General features: G+C 38.5%; 1 protein-coding gene across 4 annotated transcripts in view; it reads right to left on the minus strand.

Moving 5' to 3' along the window:
- CDK17 (cyclin-dependent kinase 17) overlaps positions 1-20,127 on the minus strand; it is a 55,534-nt gene that overhangs the window by 7,864 nt on the left and 27,543 nt on the right. For all 4 annotated transcript variants that reach the window (XM_009872964.1, XM_009872963.1, XM_009872962.1 and 1 more), the window contains 5 exons: positions 8,136-8,261; positions 4,405-4,461; positions 2,682-2,796; positions 2,062-2,156; positions 1,173-1,235 (listed from right to left, as the gene is read on the minus strand). In XM_009872964.1, coding sequence (XP_009871266.1) covers positions 1,173-1,235; positions 2,062-2,156; positions 2,682-2,796; positions 4,405-4,461; positions 8,136-8,261 — 456 coding nt within the window. The remainder of the gene's footprint in view (positions 1-1,172; positions 1,236-2,061; positions 2,157-2,681; positions 2,797-4,404; positions 4,462-8,135; positions 8,262-20,127) is intronic.

Below are 20,127 nucleotides of genomic sequence, written 5' to 3' on the forward strand. Positions count from 1 at the left end.
GTAATGAGACAACAGAATAATAGAAAAACCTAACTAAGCAGTAACTAGTATCTACACTGAATCTCATACATAATTCAACTAAGAACAGATTTCTCAACATGCAACTAAGCCAAAACCAAGGATGACGACTCTACTAGAACACACATAGAACCCATCACTTCACAGGATTTAGTGTGTTGTGTTCTGAACTGCCTTTGTGCCACGCATCATGGAGTGCACACTCACGGCTTTGTTCTTAAAGATCACAGCTTAAAGTTTGGGGTTTTTTTTCAAGGAGAGTTTCTCAAACACATCTACTGCATAAATAACATCCCTTATATAAATTATACGTGGCTTAATGAAGAGGTTGTGCAGGTATGGTCTAGCATAGGCTGCACTACAGTGAGGTGATACTGGCAACCCAACCTCCTCGGACAACTCAACTCATTTCAAGATACTATCTTCTTCTGTTTGGAATTCTGTTTATAAAGCTGTAAGTATTAAAGAACATAAAAAGTTATTCTAGTTTTCCAAATCTAAACCTGCTTGTTATGAGAAAGACAACACTTGAACTTGAGTTAGTTTCAGCAGGCCAGAATGGAAACCGAGTTACTTGACCTGGCCACAGCTACAGTTTAAAGGAACAGACAATTAAACGTTAAAGAAAATAATTTCAATTTTCTTTCTAAAAAGATTAACATTGCTTCTTAAATAGGTATTTTCAATTTCCTACTTGTGTGGTAGGCAGTGACATCTAAACTTACATTCATGATTGAGGCTACGTTTTCCTCAGTGTGCGTCTACATACTTTATTTGAGGAGATGCGAAACTACAGACCTAAGTTAATGAATGAGTACAAAATAATGGAAATACAAGAAGAGGTCAAGAAAATTTATTATTTTAAAAGAAATTTTTAATATTATATATATAATTCCAAAGAGAATGGAAACACATAAAGTTATATCTCCTGTTTTCAATGCTTTAGACACTTCAAAGCTGTCAAGACCAAAAAGAAAAACTTAATCTGATGTCAAACGTAGATAAGTCAGGCCCAAAGGTCAAAAAGGAAGTTAAGTTTCTTTATTTTACTTTTTTAAAAAAGCTCTAAACTATATAGCTCCTGATTATTAAGTCCTCTGAAATTCTCAGAACAGAGAAAGCTAGAGGACAGTCTTGTCACTAAGATCACTCACCTTTACATTGTGCATACTCATGATGTTACCACAATCATCCATGTACTGCTTCAGATCCTTGTCCTGTCAAAACACCATCATCACTGTTCAGCAAAATTGTGGACGACAGATGATGTGAATATTATTTATTATGAGGACTGAAATAATTCATCAGCAAACTGAGTTTTCTGACAAAGATGTTCAATGATTAAAAAAAAACCCCAAAGCCTGAAGGAGCAGAAATCCTTGACTTCCCAGAGGACATAAATTCCCAGTTTTACTAGCAAGATGCATCATCTCAGGCAACGTTAGTTGTTATTGCTTTCTCCACCTTGCGTGAGGCACAGCGTTTTATGAAATTGCTATATTATCCAATTACACTGGAAGTAAGGAGTTCTTCTCTATCCCTCTTATTGTGCTTATATGTGTCAGCACATTAGGTAAAGCTTCAGTGAGAAACTGAAAAGTCTACAACACAAGAGGTGAGCAAGTGAGATATGTAATTGTGGACACTCACTTGAAAAGGTTGTTAGAAAATACTGGAATGTGTTGTTTACTTCAAAATACACTTTTCTCCTTGGCTAACTTGCTAAAGTTGCGCCACAACAGAATTTGAATAATAGCATGATTATTCTTTTTTGCAGTTAATGATTTTGGCAGAAGTAGACAGTTTGCTCAGGTAGATCAATACTAATTGCTATTAACGAAACTGAAATTATCAGAACAGTATTCACTAATTTACAGCAATTTAAGAATTGAATATGCTTTTCTCATGTTCAGCTGAATGATTCTAGATGCAGGAGAAAGCTAACAGTCCCAGTATTTTTAAAGAGTACACAATTTTGTTACATCTGTGTTACTTAGAAACAATAAACTGAATGTAAAGCTTGCTAGTAGTTTAAGCACTTACCAAATATTCGAAAACAAGAGTCAAAGACTTGTCTGTGTGCACAATATCGTGCAATGTAACAATATTTGCATGCTTCAGATCTTTTAATAATGACACTGTAAAAGAGAATTGCAAGTATAAAATAAATAAATGGAAACCACACAAGCAGCAAATGTACTTCTAGCAAGTTGACACATACAAGCTTTAAAAAGAAATTAAAAGGCTATTTTTAAGAACAAAATACTCATACAGATTAAATTAGTAAGAAAGGTATTTAGTCACAACACCAGACACTTGAGTAACAAACTGCAAACATTTCCTAAATTATACACTTTAGGCAGTAGTAATTTATTAAAAGGTATTTCAAATCCCTGAAAGTTACTCCCTAATAATAGTCTAATTCAGTATAAAATCATCCAGTTATAACACTGCATTTGAGAACACAACCACCTCCCATAAAGTAAATACATTTGAAACAATAACTCTTCTATGCCTAGACTAAAACTTTCCTCATCAAAACTGATAATAATTTCATTAATCTCCATGTAGTGGATGTATTTCCAAGTACCAACAGTACACTTGGGTCAAAAAGAAATCCAGAATACATGAAAATCTGAGAAGTTAAACAAAAAAGTTATTACCTTCTCTTATGGCTGTGCATGGTGCTCCCTCTTCATGTTCCAGGCGGATTTCCTTCAGAGCTACAAGATTCTCTGTCAATTTACTTCTTCCCTTATAAACCGTTGCATAAGTACCCTTCGAAATGGAAAAAAAAGGAAACCCTTACAAATTGTTCCTTTACTGAAAAGTAAGTTAAAGAAAATATAGACTTCCATCTGAGGTTCCCAATAGGTTTCATTGTGGATATGAATAGTTTTTATGTTGTCTTCTTTTTGAGATATATGAAACTACTTTTTAAGCACAGCTCTGAATACACACAAGACACACGGGATGTGTGTTCTTAGCATTCCCGTAAATTACATGGAAAGCCACGCGCCACACAGCGACCAAAGAAGTCAGATCAGGGAACACTAAGTTCAGGAAGTTCACTGCTGGGATCATTTACCCTCTTTAAAGTCTCTACTTGATTAAAACTAGCTCAGGTATCTCTGCTACATTACAGTTGTGTTTCTGAGGCTGCAGACGTAATCTCCCATTACTTTTATGAAAACATAGAGAGCTGCTTATCTCTGACATATATTTTATATGAGTTTGAGGGAGAGGAAGTTGTCAAAGTTTCATTTTGGTTGACGTAATGAACAGAGAATACTGTGAAGCTTATCTTTGTCTCTTTTGGGTTTTTTTCCTGCTTAGACAATAAGAGATTCAAAACTCTCAGGGCATGTTACACGAGGACAAGAAATTCTGACAAAACAGTAGATACAGCAAAACAAGTAGATATAACTAATCACGACTGCGATGAGGAAGCAATGAAGTTACAGAAATTGCTCTAGGTTACTGCACTTACCTGGTGGTGTCCACTGCACTTTGTAAGCAAGTGAGATAACGTAAATCTGCAACTATGACTTGAAGGCTACTAGATTAACATCCCTCCAGAGACAAGCAATGTTATGTCATGTTTAGTGATCCGTCTAATAAGTACTAGAGGCAAAATAAGAAATAAATGCGTGTGGAGATGAGAGCGTTGCAGAGGACTGGCTGCAAGATTCACAGCCCCGCTTCCTTCTGCGACCTCTGTGTGTCCCGTTCCAGTGCTCCTTGTCCATTCTTGATCCCGTTGGCCAAGCTCAATCCAACTGGACAGGACTGAGGCCTGGCCCCTCCTCAATTCTACCGAATCTCTGGATGTCAGATGCTGAGAGGAGGTGGGAAGCAGTACTGCTGCCCTCCCAGAAGGGGAGGCAATCCCAGCGTTATGTACGTCACTGGGCAGCACCGGGCTGGCTGCCTGGCTCCAGCTGCTCCGCCAGAACACTCACGGCCACTGCCGGCTCCCCGCACGCGCCAGCTGCTTCTTGTCCAGCAGGAGCACTCCCCAACACCCAACTCACTGCAGGAAGACACCAGACTTAACAACTGGTGTTATTAGTGCCAGACTAATTTTGTCTATCTGCACACAAAGACAGCATACTTAAGAAGGTCACAGATCATTTGCTAAAGGAGCCTTGCTCGTCTTCAGCCCACTGACGGGTTCCCTGCTTTTTTTTTTATTTGCTTATTATATATGCATGAAACTTTTGAGTGGTTGTGAAGTTGTGATACATGATTAATATTGTTTGGTTTACAGATAAATTCAGTGGGTATTTTGAGGGATATGGGGATTTTCAGTTAACATTTACATAAAATTTTACATAAGACAATGTCACCAAAGCAGTAGTCATTTCAGAAGAAAGCTATACATACCTCTCCAAGCTTTTCTAACTTGATATAGGTTTCCATTTTTCCAAATCCAATTTCTGACTGCAATGAAAAGAAATGTAAAATTGATGTCCAAAACTGAACACTTTATTTATACGTCATTTAATTAGCAAGTTAAACATTTTTTCAGAAAAATATCCGATAGTACTTGACTAAATACCACACAATTCTGCTATTTCAAAAACAGCTCAGCATATTATGACGTAAATGTGTCCCAGCACCGAAGCCTAACACTCAGCCTGTTGGCCAGTCTGTGTAGCCTGGTAGGACTATGTACTGAATTACACTTAGATTAAAACCCTACTCTACCACTCACTTACATCCTCTCCACTCTTCTGATTACCACTAGTGAGTTTGTTACAGCTTAAAGCACTGAAGTCATCTCAAACTATTCCATCCATTCTCTTGCTCAGCATAAACATATGCTGCTGCTTCTTTCAAAACAACTTTATTTGCTACGTTCAAGGTCTCAGCTCCAGGTTTCCTCTCCCATTCTGACCCCTCAATGCTTTTCAGTTTAAAGCTCTGCCAGTAAGATCCCTGAATGTCCTTCTCTGCAAGCTTCAACAATTTAAATCTCATCGCTCATAACTTGTTCTGTATTCTACTTGGATCTATTCACCTCCTCTTTTTTTTGTCACCAACTTAGCTCTGCTATACAGGCCAGGAGGGTTAGCCTGCCTCTGTAACACCTTTTTCTGAAGGCTGTCAGATCATTACTATTTTACTGTTCAAATCCACTGCTACTAAAATCTGAGGGATATTAAAGTTGTACGTTATTTCATGGTAACATAAATACTGATCACTGTATTAAGATTTGGCAACAATATTATACGATGATATACTAAGGAAAGTTAGATTAACAATTTTCAGAACACATGTATCAAAAGTGCATCTGAAGCGTTAAGATTTTATCTGTAAACATATTTGACATATCTAAGAGGAAAAATGGGCACATAATTACATTCACATTTTATTAAGAGTAATTCTCTTTATTAAATTAGTGTTAGAATTAAAATGCTTTAAAACTGCATCAAGCATATTTAGAGGCTTGTTGAAGCCAAGCTGTTAATCCCCAAATACAAGCAAAGTGGATATTTGACCACCCTTGTAACTCTAATGAGACTTTAAACATACCACTGATATACAATGTTAGTAAAATAAATATTATGTTTCCAAAGTACATTTTGGCCTACTTAAGCAAACATATCTTGAAGTGAGTACTAGATGGTATTAGAATTAAAAAGACAGGCTGCTTAGTTCACAGGAGAAACTAAAAGAGAACTTACAGCCACTGGCCTTGTTATTGCCAGACAGTCTGGAATACAACTTAAAAATCTAATTTCCCATTCATCAAAACTAAAAAACTTAGTATCTTTTTTAGACAATAGAAGACAGTATTTCCTACATACAGACAACAGATACTCTTCACGGCCTGTCTTTGAATGTGTTTTAATTTTTTCACATTCGGTTGCCTACTCCCCATAAGAAAATCATAAGTTTTTGCTTTCCTCACACTAAGATCGATTTCCATTCAAAATAATTTCTGAATTAACTTATTTTTTTTCTCCGACACACACCTGTCTATTTTGACTTACACAGAAACACTGATGCACTGTACTTAGGTTCCTTTCTTCTAACGGCTGATGAATAACAATTATACCTATGCTACTGTGCACACAATGTGGTACATGTATACACAAAATATAATTACTGTAAAAGCTAATTTTTTCCTTATATTTCAAAGAAAAACACCAGACCTAAACTACAAGTGCTCACTTGATACACTTGATAGCCTTTTTCCTTTGATTCCTACTAAGCCTTGAAAAGAGACAAGCTTTTGAAGCACAGCACAATGTTCATACACTGTAATTAACAGTCCGCCAGCAAGCTTTCAATGACAATCTCAGAATAATGAGTCCTCAAATTTCTTGTTTTTTTTTAAAGGTTAGCTTGAATCACTCAATAAAAGAATAAAGATATTGCACAGCTAATAAAACTAATTTGATACATGTACTCCCATATTTGTCTTTCGTCAAATAAGCCACTGAATCAAGAAAACAAAGAACAATGTGGATTTCATAAACCTATTCAGTTTTTCTCTGAAAAGGATTTTCACCAATGCAGCGAATGCATACCTGCATACCACAGCACTGCTGGCAGGTTTCATTTTGGACTTTTAAGCCCTGAAAGTGTTTTAAAAAAGGCAAAGCGAAACAATCTTGTGACAGGAAGCTGGCTCCATGCACACGCCACATTCATTAGAGGGCACTGTTTTTCTGTCTGTCTTCTAGGAGGTGAAGAGGAGAGAACTTCAACTGCTCTCAGGGCTCACCATTAAATAAGCAAGAGGATTTAGGTACATAGGAAAATCCCTCAGTCTCCAAATACTGTATTTCAACACTGAAAAGGTTCTATTGAAAAGGTACTTCACCAGCATCTGAGAAGAGAAGGTTTGGGTGGGTCTATTCCTCAAGTGCCACATTACATCATTAACTAAGTGGTTAATGAGCTACAAAATTCTGCCACAAACATTTAAGCTTGTTACTTTATTATTACCTTTCAGTGCTTAGATCCAATCTTTCCTTATTGTTCTTGTAAAAGTGACATGCAGACCAGAGCTTTACTCTAGCACGCTAAATTGTATTTTTCATGGGAAAAGCACAGGATAAAACTCAACCCTTGTTTTCTTAGACATCAGTAATGCACAAAGAATAAAGATATTGCACAGCTAATAAAACTAATTTGATACATGTACTCCCATATTTGTCTTTCGTCAAATAAGCCACTGAATCAAGAAAACAAAGAACAATGTGGATTTCATAAACCTATTCAGTTTTTCTCTGAAAAGGATTTCTCACCAATAAATTTGCCCAGGAAGTCAGTAACGGTCTACGAATTTTTCAAGACACTGAATAACATCACGAAAACTGACAGACCAAATTATGATTGAAATGTAACAATTCTTGGGAAAATAAGTTAGAAATATTTTTTTACTATTTCACAGATGTGTATATTTTTATGAGCGTCCAAGATGTCTAGGATTTATACTCTAATTACAGGAGTATAGTATTCCTAGGTATAGAAATCCTCATTCTGCCATCTCCAAGGGAAGACCTGTGTTTTTAAAAACGATCCACTAATCTAAAAGGTACATGTGAATTTATTAATTCATATTATCAGGAATCCACATAATATTTTTTTTAAAGTAAAGTAAGATAAAACTATCATCTCAATAGCAATTTTGAGAACGAAAAATTTTTCTCAAATACAAAAAGAACAGCAAGGAGGACCTACCCTGATATTACGCTATTTTAGAGCCTTTCTACTGTACCAAAAGAGTCTCAACCTTGACCTAAGACTACCTGGCCTAGATGCTCAGATAGATCATCCCTGCTCTAAAAAAACCCCACCCAACCACACAAACAAAAAAACCAAAAGGATTTAAGTATGCACTTTGGGAACTGAGTTTAGCCACTGATTTCAGTGGGTCAAGACCTTTACTGAGAAATGACAGGGCCAAGTTTGTAGGAAAAAAAAATGAAATAAAAGATGAACTTCTCCAAGGGATTTTGACAGGTGCACCCTGAAGTTCACGGCGTAACAGCCAAGGTGTAAACGATGCTGAATCATATCCAGGGTGCACAGATAGCTGCATCAAGCGGAATCTGAAGACTTGAGAGGTGGGTTTAATGAGGTAGCTGCATTACACTTACTAGGGATGCTCGACGAGAACGCCGACTCATGGGCTGATCAAACGGTGGGCTGTTAATCTGCAGCTTTTCAAGATAGCCATCGGGTATCCTGATGTCAGCAGGCAGGGACAAGCGCTTGTTCAAATCCTGCAGTAAATAACGTTAAAAAAGAGTAAAAAAAGAAGGGTCAAGTATAATTCAGAATTTCCTTAAACGTCTTTTAACACCTATAGTGTTAGTTACTGTTTTTACAGTGTCACTATTTAAAATGGAAGTATTTATAAGAATGAAAAGTAAGGAATCTCACAGAGGTTCTTCAAATTGCTTAGGTAACAGCTTGAAAAAAATCAGTGTTTTACGAACTTACTGCTCCAAAAGGAGCAATGAACTATTAAAATGTAATTAATTACACTATGGATAAATATATTGAATTTACTTTTAGTACTTACACATACTCAGAATACCAGAAACTGACAATTCAGTGGCTGGTAAATACATTTCTTTCCATACAGTAATCAGATTAGAATAACAAAAGATCTCTGTGATTCAAAACTTGTCATCCTCTCACTCTCTGTTTACTAAAAGTTACAAACTTGCTTCCATTTCCATGTTTCCATTCTTAAAGCACAGAATATTACTTCATTACTAGAGCCAAACTATTACAAATGTAAATACATTTTTCTGTTTCAAACTCTTTACTACAGAATCTTTAGAAAAACAAAGTGCCATGATATAAAAGCAGTTCTCACTATATCAGATTCTGTGTTTCACCAATATTTTATTATATTATTTCTAGACAAGAAGGACATAAAACTATTCTGCCTTTTGGCAAACACAGAAAAAAATATTTTGGAGGGCAACTGCACATTCTTGTGATTTTTTCTTTTATTTTTACTGTGGCTTTAATCACAAAGATGCCAGAAAAAGATACATCAAATAGTCTCTTGAAGTGGCCAGTCACCACCACAGAAATAAAAGGGCAATATATCCAGATTCACAAAGAAAGTGAACTAATATGCCAAAGAGCAGGAATTGCTTTTCAGTAAAGATAGTTTATCCAGCATCAAACTATACAATCCACCACCACAGATTTTACACTGATGTTAGGACATCTCTGGAACCAGCAGAAAAGTATAATTCCAGATTTCTCCTGGTGAAGCTCAGATTTAATCAATATTGACCGGAGGGCAGAAAGCTCTTCTTGATGTTACCCAAACTCTACCTTACCTCTCACCTCCAGCTTTGAATTCCGGGCACCCTGAGCTAACCTAAAGGCTGGCAGCCACATCCCCACTCGGTTTCCCCTCAGGCTTGGCCATATGTTTCAACTCGTGTCTTTGAGGCAGCTTTGAACTATTCCAGCGTGCTAAATCATCGAGAAACTATCTCAGGCAAAGTGCGCAGCTTCCTGCCAGCTTTGTGCTCCCAACAGGTTCAGTGTAAGGTCAGACAAGCTCAGAGCCTGAACGCAGGGGCAGGAGAGGCAACAGAGCCAGCCTGGGAAGCCGGCAGCTAAATTGGCTTAGGCTGCCAAAGAACTGCATCATCAGACTTTCCAGGACTTGAAATCTTGGTGGAGAACATGCTAAAGCTTTCAGTGTCCATAATGTGTCTGAACCGTGTATATGCAGGATTTGTACACATACCTGGAGCAACAGTTGAGCAAAAAATATCAGTTAAAACGCATATTTAAGCAACAAACATAATTGGGCAATTAGTTGAATCTGAGGTAGGACTGAAGTGCTAATGTACACCCCCCCACACACGACCGACTGACATAAAATATTTGCTACAGCAACTGGATACAGGCAGAAATTTTTGCAGAGATGCCAACAAAGTTTTAACTTCTGGCAGCTGATCCTCCTGTTTTCCTTTCACTCCTCACATCTCCTTAGGTACAGAGAACAAAGTCTGTTAGCTTCAACTTTGCTGCCCAAAATGAGCTTCTCTGCGTAACTGGAAAAATCAGTGTCTGCATTCTGTATTCTGCACAGAATTTTTACACTGTTTTTAAACAAAAGAAGTACTGTTCGCATAACAGCAGCTTTGACCAACATTTCGAAGTTGAATTAAAAGAAAACAAAAAGGGTGCCTCAGTTTTGGCAGCCTCCAATTTCTTTACTAATTTTCAGCTTCGATGTTTCAGATTTTTTAAAATATTGGCAATTTTAAAACCGCCTGTGTGGCATTTGGGACAGTGGAGGAACTAATTAATTATAATGGGAGCTAGTAGTAATCCCTACAGTAAAATATTATTTTCCACTGAAGAATCTTCCTTCTTTCTGAGAGACTCTGCTAATGCTGTTTTTGCAATAGGCAATTCAAATGCAGTGAAGTTAGAGTCATCTGAAAAGTGAAATTTCTCTCCCCTACTAAAGAGGTTTTCGGATTATTAAAAATAAATAAATTTATCCTGTAATGTATTGCATTTTAAAGAAAATTCAGAAAGCTTATCAGAACAGATGAGCACAAAGTGAAGAACTCTGTGATGCCTTAAAGAATGCCACTGGATCACCCCCCCACAGCAGGAAACCATGTAACTACTGGAACGACAGGGATGGCAGCAGGATCAGCATCAAGCCTCTTGTCATCCCAGATCAACAGTGAGGCAATACCCTGACTTTCTTTCTCCCATTGCACAAGAACAAAAAATAAAGGAGAAATTTGACAAATTCCAAGACAGGAGAAGAAAAGAACACTGAGCTCAGCTTTTCAATATAACTTTCAGAACGCAGCAGACAGCATCATTATCCCAGCGGCAAAACAGCTTTTTCCCACTCCTACCCATTAACTCTACAGCATCAAAAAACCTCTTGTAGTGCTCTCTTCTTGCTGTCCCATAGCGCTTGTTTCATAATAAGTATTTTAACAGAGTCTGTTTCACAGGTATACTGCAACCATGAATCACAACTCAAAGGTCTTACGAAATACTGAGTCCATTGTATCCCCGAGCTCTCCATCCCTGTGTTCTCTCCTCCCACCGCACTCATCTCCGGCACAGCCAAAGTGGTGCTTCACACCTGGCCCCACAGCCTCGAAGAAGCCTTTCCAAGCACGCGAAGTTGATGGGTGTGTAGGAAGAAGGAAGCAAAAGCAGCCTTTAAGCTGTGATGGTAATTTGAAAACGATGCCATTAGCTGTGCACAGCACCTGCCATCCGCAAACACAGATCGTTTCAAACGGAGAGGAAGGGAAACAAAACAAGTCTAGGGTGCTTTACAGCTATTACGGCTTCATTACTTTGGAGTCGAGCTACTGTAAAAATTGGAAATAATACTTTAGGTACCAGAACATATTGTCATGAGAGCTAGCTGTCATTCTGTTATAGAATTCCCTCTCTTTCATTCTCAAAAGCTCTGTCTAGGCCATTTTTGCAATAGGCAATTGCAAACCTCCCCATCACTTACTGTAGAGATCCATGTGACAATCTCAGTTCTAAGCTGAGCTTAAGCTGTAAACTTAGATTTGGTGCTACCTAGTGCTCCACGGTGCTTACACACAGATGCTGTTTGAATGTAAATACTTACTGATGCAAAGGACAAAATCCATTCCAGTTTCAGGAAAAACCCCACAAACAATAATGTACTTTAAATACACAACCACTCTCACCCTCTACCTCCTTGCAATATCTGTTTGTATAAAAAACAAAACCAAAAAACAACCCCACAACACAATCTGAGGGGAAAAGTAGGTAGAAATTTTTTTCTAGATTGTAGTATCTGGTTTTAATATAATTTCTCTGCTTACACTTGTCATATAAAGGGCAATACATGACAGTAATCATGTTTTTCTCCCCCTCAAAAAATGTGTATTTAGTGCTGGAAGCCTAAATTTTTGTCATTGTATATAAAATCAAAACATTATCCATTCTCCCTAACTTCTTAGAGCTGGAAAAAGTTTTTCTTCTGAGAGGAAAACATAATGTAAGGGCAACTGCAGCACGTACATTATAGATTTTTCCTCCTAACAATCTACAATAGTACTCTACCAGCAATATTCATGCATATGTGTTGAAATGCCAACCAAGCCAAGACTTCTGTTTCAAAACCATAATTTACAATTCTTACCTACCAGTCAGAAGCCTTTTACAACACCAAAGCTTAAATATAAAGGTACATATATAAAGCCTTCTTTGTGTTATAATTATCCTTTGCCTAACTGCCAAAACCAGGCAAAATAAAAGCCGTTTAGACTGCAAGCTCAAATACCTGAAAGACAGAAATCATTATGTTTTGTTTGCCTGTAACACCTTAGTTCCTCCCAGTTTTTGCAATAATTGAAGCAACTACCTCTTGGGAAAAGAAAGCAATCACAATTAAATGCTATACAGAAACATGAAAGGGGATTCATTAGATGTACATGAGAGAAATAAGCACAATGTTTCCCAGTGGCTAAACGGAAAAACTTGAAACAAAAATTTCACATTTGATGCAGCTGAAAAAGTCAGTTAATTTAACTGGAATTATGGAGGAAAAAAAAAAAAAGGCAGCAAGAAGCAATCAATTTTGAGTCTTGAGTGTTCAAGAAGGGGCAGTGTGCTGACACTTGGGCAGCCTGTTCAGCTGAGAGCAGCAAGCGCCTCGCGCCCCGGCTGCGCGCTGACCCCGGCCAAGAGCCGAGCCCGCACCCGTCCTGTGGCGAAGGTGGAAGGATGGCGAGGAGACCTCTGGGTGGAGGTACTGACAGCTTCATAGGGAAAGCAAAAGCTCAGTGCTCAAGCAGAGTGGAGAAAGGAACTGATTCATCGCTTCCCAAGGGCAGGCAGGCGTCCAAGCCTCTTCCCGGAAAGCCGGGCCTCAGCACAGCTGACACTGCCGCGGGAAGCGGAAGACCAATGCCACAGCCACAGATGTCTCCCCTTCCTCCTTTCTCCTCCTTCTCCCCAGGTTTATCACCGAACACAGCGTCGGATGGTACGGAACAGCTCTTTGGCTGGTTTGGGTTGGCTGCTGAGCCCGGGCGAAGCCTTCACAGAGAGGCTGGCTTCAGCCTAGGGGTGGCTTTAGCCCAGGCTGATGTGTGACAGACATGGTCGCCACCTCCGCTCCCTCCTGCTGCCGCCCCGCTCCTGCACCCCTGCTCCCGCTGCTGCTCTGGCCACGGCCAAACCCGCTCCTCCCAGCCCCACAGCCCGCTGCTGCCCTGGCACCGTGCCAGGCTGCAGTGCCAGCAACAGTAGGAAACTGTGATTTTTTTTTTTTTAAGGTTTTTTTATTCTCTTAAATCTCTGCAGAGCTCCATAAAACAATGAAAAAGGCACTTTCTGGACAGAGGTCTTTGTCCGCGCTAATTTTTGGTGACCAACTGAACCTAATGACGTGTTAGCATTTCTTGGAAAAAAGAAAAGAGAAAAAAAACCTTAAACCAAGGAAAACAACTAAAACCAAGAAACCTTTTGTAATGGAAATTATTTGCAGGCTCTTAAAACACAGGTTGTTACAAGATCCAAAGCAGGATCTTGTAATGCTGTTTAAAGAAGAAGTAAGGAAGACTGTAAAATTAATATCAGGACTGATAATTTTCCCTACGATCTTTAATTTTTGATACTTAAGATTCTGAGCTTTTCAACACCATAGAGTTAAACGTCCAGTTTTAACACTAACTGATTTTGGATCCCTTTATGGATCTTGTAAAGTTTTGCTTCATTTTTGAAGGCAGTAAATTAGATTAACTCCCTTTATTATCCTATGTAACCTCCGTTCAAGATAACAGGTGTCTAAGCGGGGTACACAGACCCACAACTATGCGGAGGGAATCTGGGTGCATTCCTTTCTAACTCTTAACAAGCAAAGGTTCACTGGAATGCAAACCCTTCGCTTTGAGGGCTAACAAAGTACTTCAGGTAAAAGAAGCCATCTTCTAGAAAATTCAAATGACAGTATTTTCTTGCACGTCACTTAAGATTTATTTTTCAGATGAGGTCTAATATATGAAAAAGCTCTTGTCAATTCATAATGTTTTCTAGTTTGAGTATTTTATGGTTATCTTTAGGGTCAACTTGCAACAAAATGTATCAGTATTCAGTAAATGCAGCACTGTTAAATGCTCAAATGCCTTCAGTTAAATGGATTTTGCTTAATGAGCTATTTTTGATCCAGTTCCAGAATATATTCTGGAGCACATACTCAGGCACCGTTTGCTGGTAACCAGAATGCTTGTGGCATTTTCCCCCTCCTTCTACAACTTAAGAACACATGTGAAGTGGTTATTCTCAGTTTTGCTTTATTATTGGTATTACTGGCAGAGAAATGCATGCTATTTTTATAATTCGCCTAAAATGAGAATCACATTTGTCCTACTCCGCTTGATGGCAAATAAACATAAAAGCACTCGTGACACTGGTATCACTTTGATTTCTGTGAGGAAAAACTACCCCAACTCATGCTTATCTTTACCATCTATTTCTAATGCCAGCTAGAGCAAATGCTTCGGGAAGAGCTACACTTTGTTGAGTCTCCTCTTTTGCCTGCCTAGCATCCAACCATGTGGCTGTGACTGGATGTGGATGTTCTGACTACCACCAATCACTTACACTTGGGCACAAGAAAAGGAGGCAAGCATTTCAACTTAAATCCTGCAGGTCTTGTGACCTGAACAGTTTAACATTCTAAGTAGACAAACCTGTCTTCCAAACCAAAAACCAAAACACCTCCTGCTTTTCACACATCCTTGCAAGCAAAAACCAAAAATTCAAACATTTCTGATTTCTTAACTTTTGGCCCCTTTTTGGATGACCCAAAATACTGTTGCAAGTATCAGCTTCTTGACATGTCACCCACAGTAAACCATTCACAAGAGTTTAATACTGGAATTTTGTTACCACATTCTGTTTTTCACATCTGTCTCTCAAACAACTCATTCCTTTGTTACCTACCTTTTTCACATCTCCTATTCTCCATAATACAAACTCACCAGCTATCCGTCTTCCTAATTGCTTGACTTAGAATCATAGAATCGTATCACCTGGAAGAGACCTAGAATATGATCAAGTCCAGCCTTTGTCCCAGCCCTGTCAACCTACTAAATGATTCCCCTCAATGCAACATCTACCCGTCTCTTAAACACCTCCAGGGACGGTGACTAAACCACCTCCCTGGGTAGCCTGTTCCAATGGCTGACAACCCTTTCAGTAAAGAAATTCTTCCTCATATCTAACCTGAACCTCCCCTGGCACAATTTAAACTCATTTCCCCTCGTTCTATCATTCTCCTCTAGGGAGAACAGACCAACCTCTGCCTCTCTACAACCTCCCTTCAGGTAGTTGTAGAGAGCGATGAGGTCTCTCCTCAATCTCCTCTTCTCTAGGCTAAACAGCCCCAGATCCCTCAGCCTTTCCTCATAAGACTTTTGTTCCAAATCCTTCACCAGCTTGGTAGCCCGTCGCTGTAACCTCTCCAGCACCTCAGTGTCCGTCTTGTGGTGAGAGGCCCAAAACTGGACACAGTACTCAAGGTGCGGCCTCACCAAAGCTGAGCACAGGGGCACGATCACCTCCTGCTCTTGCTGACAACACCATATAATACTGACATATACCATATAATACTGATAACACCATATAATACTGACAACACCATATCATAGATATAAGACTTGGCCCACTCTTCAGTGCCAGTGTGACACTTCTCAGAAAGTCTAGCTCCTGGTGAACAGATCAATTTTTACTTCTCTTAAACTCTGCCAAATAAGTGAATTTTCCACAGAATGCATTTGTTCTTATTTGTGAAAGTAACACTGTTAACAGATATTAAAATCAACAACTTCTCTTTCTCATTAACTCATAGTTTATTTTTTGCCAAGATGCACTACACACTGCAGTAAATTTCACTGAAGTGAAATAAAGATGATTCCAACTCAGGATATAGAATGTTTGAACTCCACATGTTAAAACTGCTCTAAAAAAGCAATCTGAAATATTCACACTTTTTAGTCTGTCTTCCAATGACTCAAGTCATTATGTCTTTGACTTACACAGCACATTTAGTCAATAAACACTCGCGCTTTTTTTTTCACAAAACAGAGTAACAATAGTAAAAAAAATCAGAAAATTGCCCCAGGGAGGGATGCGTTGAGGTCTAATCCTCACTATGCTACAAAAAGCAGGAATAGAAAAACTTTCATCCTTTAACAAACATGCCAATTTGCAGACTGCTTCTTTCTTGCTGCAGTAGCAACAACAAATCTTTCTCAAATCTTTGAGGCTACAAATGCCATCCAGCTTTCAACTGCTAGGCTGTTTCAGGCTGCTACTGCACTCACAACTGCAGCAAGAGAAGAAAGATTCAGGCTTCTACCAGCGAAATAGTAGGAGGCAAAAAAAAAAAAGGCGGCAATATTGTAGTACAAAACTACTCATCAGAAAAAAAATGAAGGAAAAGGCATGATAGTATCAGCCTCAGTCACTATTTCTTGAATGTTCCATTTAGCTAATGTAACAGCTGACCACCTTCAAACCCAGTATTTCATTGCCTGTGGCCAAGATGTTCCCATGGCTTCTTGGAGAACAGGCTTTAAGCTAAGAACGCAGTGATGTGGTCTGAGGAAGTCAACTGGCAGAAAACTACACTTCAAAATAAAGTGCTGATCAAAGTTTGGAAGCTGAGAGAAGGAAGTTGGCTTTTTCAGAAGCAAGCGGGCAGTGACTGCCAAGCTGCATCATCATCTAACCATCCTTCCTGCTTTAGTTCTTTAGTTTATTGATGTTACATTTCTAAACCAACCATTACTTAAAGTATATACTTACTATCTGGCAGCAGACAACAAGCTCTCCACCTCTCCCTGACATTTTAGCTTACCTTCTAGAGGATTATAAAAACATTGTTAACGTCTCACAAAGAAAAATAATGCTTCTTCTAAGGCTACAAACATTGGTCTGACAGCCCAAATAGTCCACTACAGATGAAATGGAAACACTTTGCTCTCTTGTATAAGCATCAGCCTGAATCAGCCTTTTCACCAGTTTTAGCGAGCACCAGCAAGACATGTTAGCTGCAACCACAAGCTGTTCACTAGTAACTCACAGCGCTTTTGTTCACCAGAAAATGCTTAACGAAATCTAAACCACTACATCATATAAACCCCTGCACAAGATGGTTCAACTTTATGGTATGCTTACTGTAAAAAACCCAAACAAAACTCCCGCTTTTTATAGTAGTCTTTCCTTGCAGATTTTAAAGAAAAATGGGTATTACGTGCTACTTCATGATACACAAAGCAAACAGACAAATTGATAAACATTTGCTTATGGCAGTGAGATTTTTAAAGTTCTAACATACAACCTTATATGCATGTACTCACTGTATCATTTTAGTATCAAATACCATGTGGAGGTTTTGTCTGAAAGTTGCCTTATCAAATTTCAGTGCATGTTTCTCAAATGACCAGTGTTAGCATGGTTGAAGCCAACTGGATTCTCTACAGAATTATAACATACAACAAGACTGCTAGAGACAAAAACAATTAGGAAAAACCTAACCTCGAGTCAGAAAACATATTTGTAGAGAATTCTGTTGTCTGGTTACAGCCTTGCAGACCTCCTAAGTCTTGAAGTAAAACACTGGCACACACATTCATCAGAAAAAACCTACAGCATCCTTTCGGCATGCCATTTTAACACCTTTAAAAAAAAAGCCTCAACTACTGCACCCAAAAAGACTACCTTAACAGGTAGGATGAGTTACTTATACCAGTCTTCCTTACAGGCATATAAATCCATCATCATTCCACGACTCAATTGCCAGGTGGAACTCCAATTTCATTGTGATGCAGAAAGTGCAATTCTTTTCTGGCTTCTGCGGAAAGGTTTACAGCTGAATATTACAGTTTTCCTTTATACTTGAATATTGTTGTAATTTTACTGAAAACATTAAATCACAATTAACTGATTACTATTCTGCTAAATTTGAAGAAAGGGTCATCAAAGCCTATTTTCTTCTGTCAGAAGCAATAACGAATATATAATCTTAAGACCCGTCTACAAATGACCACTGCTACTTCTCACTCCATAAATCCATGTTGGCTTTCAGGCAGTCCACTGAAATGCAGAACAATTTATGAATGCATCAGTTTTGAGCACTGAATCAAGTGGCTTTGGAATAGCTACGGCCACTCAAATAAAAAGATATAATATTTTTTTAAAAGCACAGAAACCAGAATTGCACGCAGACAGCTTTGCTTTTATTTACTCTAGCACAATGAAAAGCTTATGAAATCCTCTAAGTATCTTTTCAGTAATATTCGTAGCAATTAGTAAACCCACAAAATTAGAATTATAGGCCAACTAGATTTTTTCATGTAAGCAGTCAAAAATATGAATTCTGAACAACTTCTTCAAAATACTTTCAACAAGAATTTTAATTTCAGCGGTTAGGTTAGCAATTGGCTGAATAAAAAACTGGTCTTGCATTCTCCATTAAAAAAACCAAAACAAACAGGCTTTTTTTTATTTACTTCCTATCTCCCAGCAGTTTTAAGATGAAAGGGTGAAACTGTTCAGCACAAATGCAATATTCAGAAACTGCATACCAGGAGCTTCTATTTACAACCAACAAAAGTAAACCAAACCAAATGTGTGTGACATAAAATCAGTTTTGAAAAAACTGAGAAAAGAAAAATGAAACTCAAATGTGAAATATTACTTTGTTTTCATCGAGTGCATAAATACACAGGAAATTTGCAACAAATTATGCCAGAAATACTTCAAAATTATTCTTGGGTAGTTTTTGTGTGTTTTGGTTTGTTATTATTTTATTGCATCTCAGAGACACCTAAGGAAGTGAACTAAAAGAGTATAAGGAAGAAAAGGAAAAATAATAATAACCATAAAAAGATCATATCTGATTTTGTTTGTCTCACTAAATTGCCAGGCATCACCCTGTGGCATTAGCCTCAGCAAAAACCCTGATGAAATCCAGGTCTGATCGCTGTTTGACTCAGTGGCAGGTGCTGGGCAGTAACAGATGTTAATAAAGCAAGCTCTACTTTATTTAACTACTACACCTTCCTGATTTTTAATCATAGATTTCTGTATGTTTTCATCAGCTTCTGTAACAAAGTAGTAGGAGAAACTGCCCAAAAGAAAAGGTAGCAAAAGTTTATTAGCTTACAAGAAGGATGAGGCGAGGGGGAAGGGAACTGGCAAAAAATACCATGAGGAGCTGAACTATTTTCGTTATTTTTACAAAAGCATAAAGCATGTTTTCTAGCCTAACCTTGCAAAAGGTTCAGAGAGCTGCCAAGCATGTATGAATGGAGATAATATATGGACCACTAAAACATAATTAAAAAAAGGTCTTGATTTTGTTCAGCTTCAATTTTTTTCTGTCTAGTACTGAAATCTTCTGCTAGGTGACCATATGCTTAGATTCAAAGAAGAGACAAACAGAAAAAAAAAGAAGAAAGGAAATCAGACAAAATCCAGTAAATAAGGCAGAAAAGAGTTATACAGCTGCCAAGCACAGAAGGAAAGTGGAAGGAAGAACTTGAGCTGAGAGAAGGCACCGAGCAGTAATGCCTGTTGGGGATCCAAGGGAGCCTCCTGAGCGGCAGAAGACAGAGGGCTGGACGTTCCGGCTGTCTGCTTCCAAAACTAACGCCAGGAAAAGGCTGAAAGTCTGGGTTGGTACTGACATCCAGTGCGCTGCTCAAGAATTTAAGCAGCCGAATGGAGCCAAGAGTGCCTTATTTGCACATGTGAACAGTGACCTACAAGCTACATTCTGATCTGAAGCCTATAAACAGAGAATGTCAGTTGAAACATCAACTATTCATTTTGTTTTTTCTCTGGAGAAGGTACACTTGTCAAGCTGGACCAACAGCAGATCAAGTTACTCCCGCTGTGTCTAGACCCCTGAACGAGTTGCAGCCCTGGTAAAAGGCAGAGCTCCCCAAAAACTTAGTTCTCATCAACGTTCCTTCTTTTGGAAGGTGACCCGCACAACACACATGTGACTCAGGATCACTTGGTAGCCTTTGTATTTCCCTCTGTTCGGCTAAAAGCACTAACCCTGCAGGAGAT

The sequence above is a fragment of the Apaloderma vittatum genome, unplaced genomic scaffold (genome assembly GCF_000703405.1).
Source record: "Apaloderma vittatum isolate BGI_N311 unplaced genomic scaffold, ASM70340v1 scaffold7737, whole genome shotgun sequence".
In the NCBI taxonomy this organism is placed as follows: Eukaryota; Metazoa; Chordata; class Aves; order Trogoniformes; family Trogonidae; genus Apaloderma; species Apaloderma vittatum.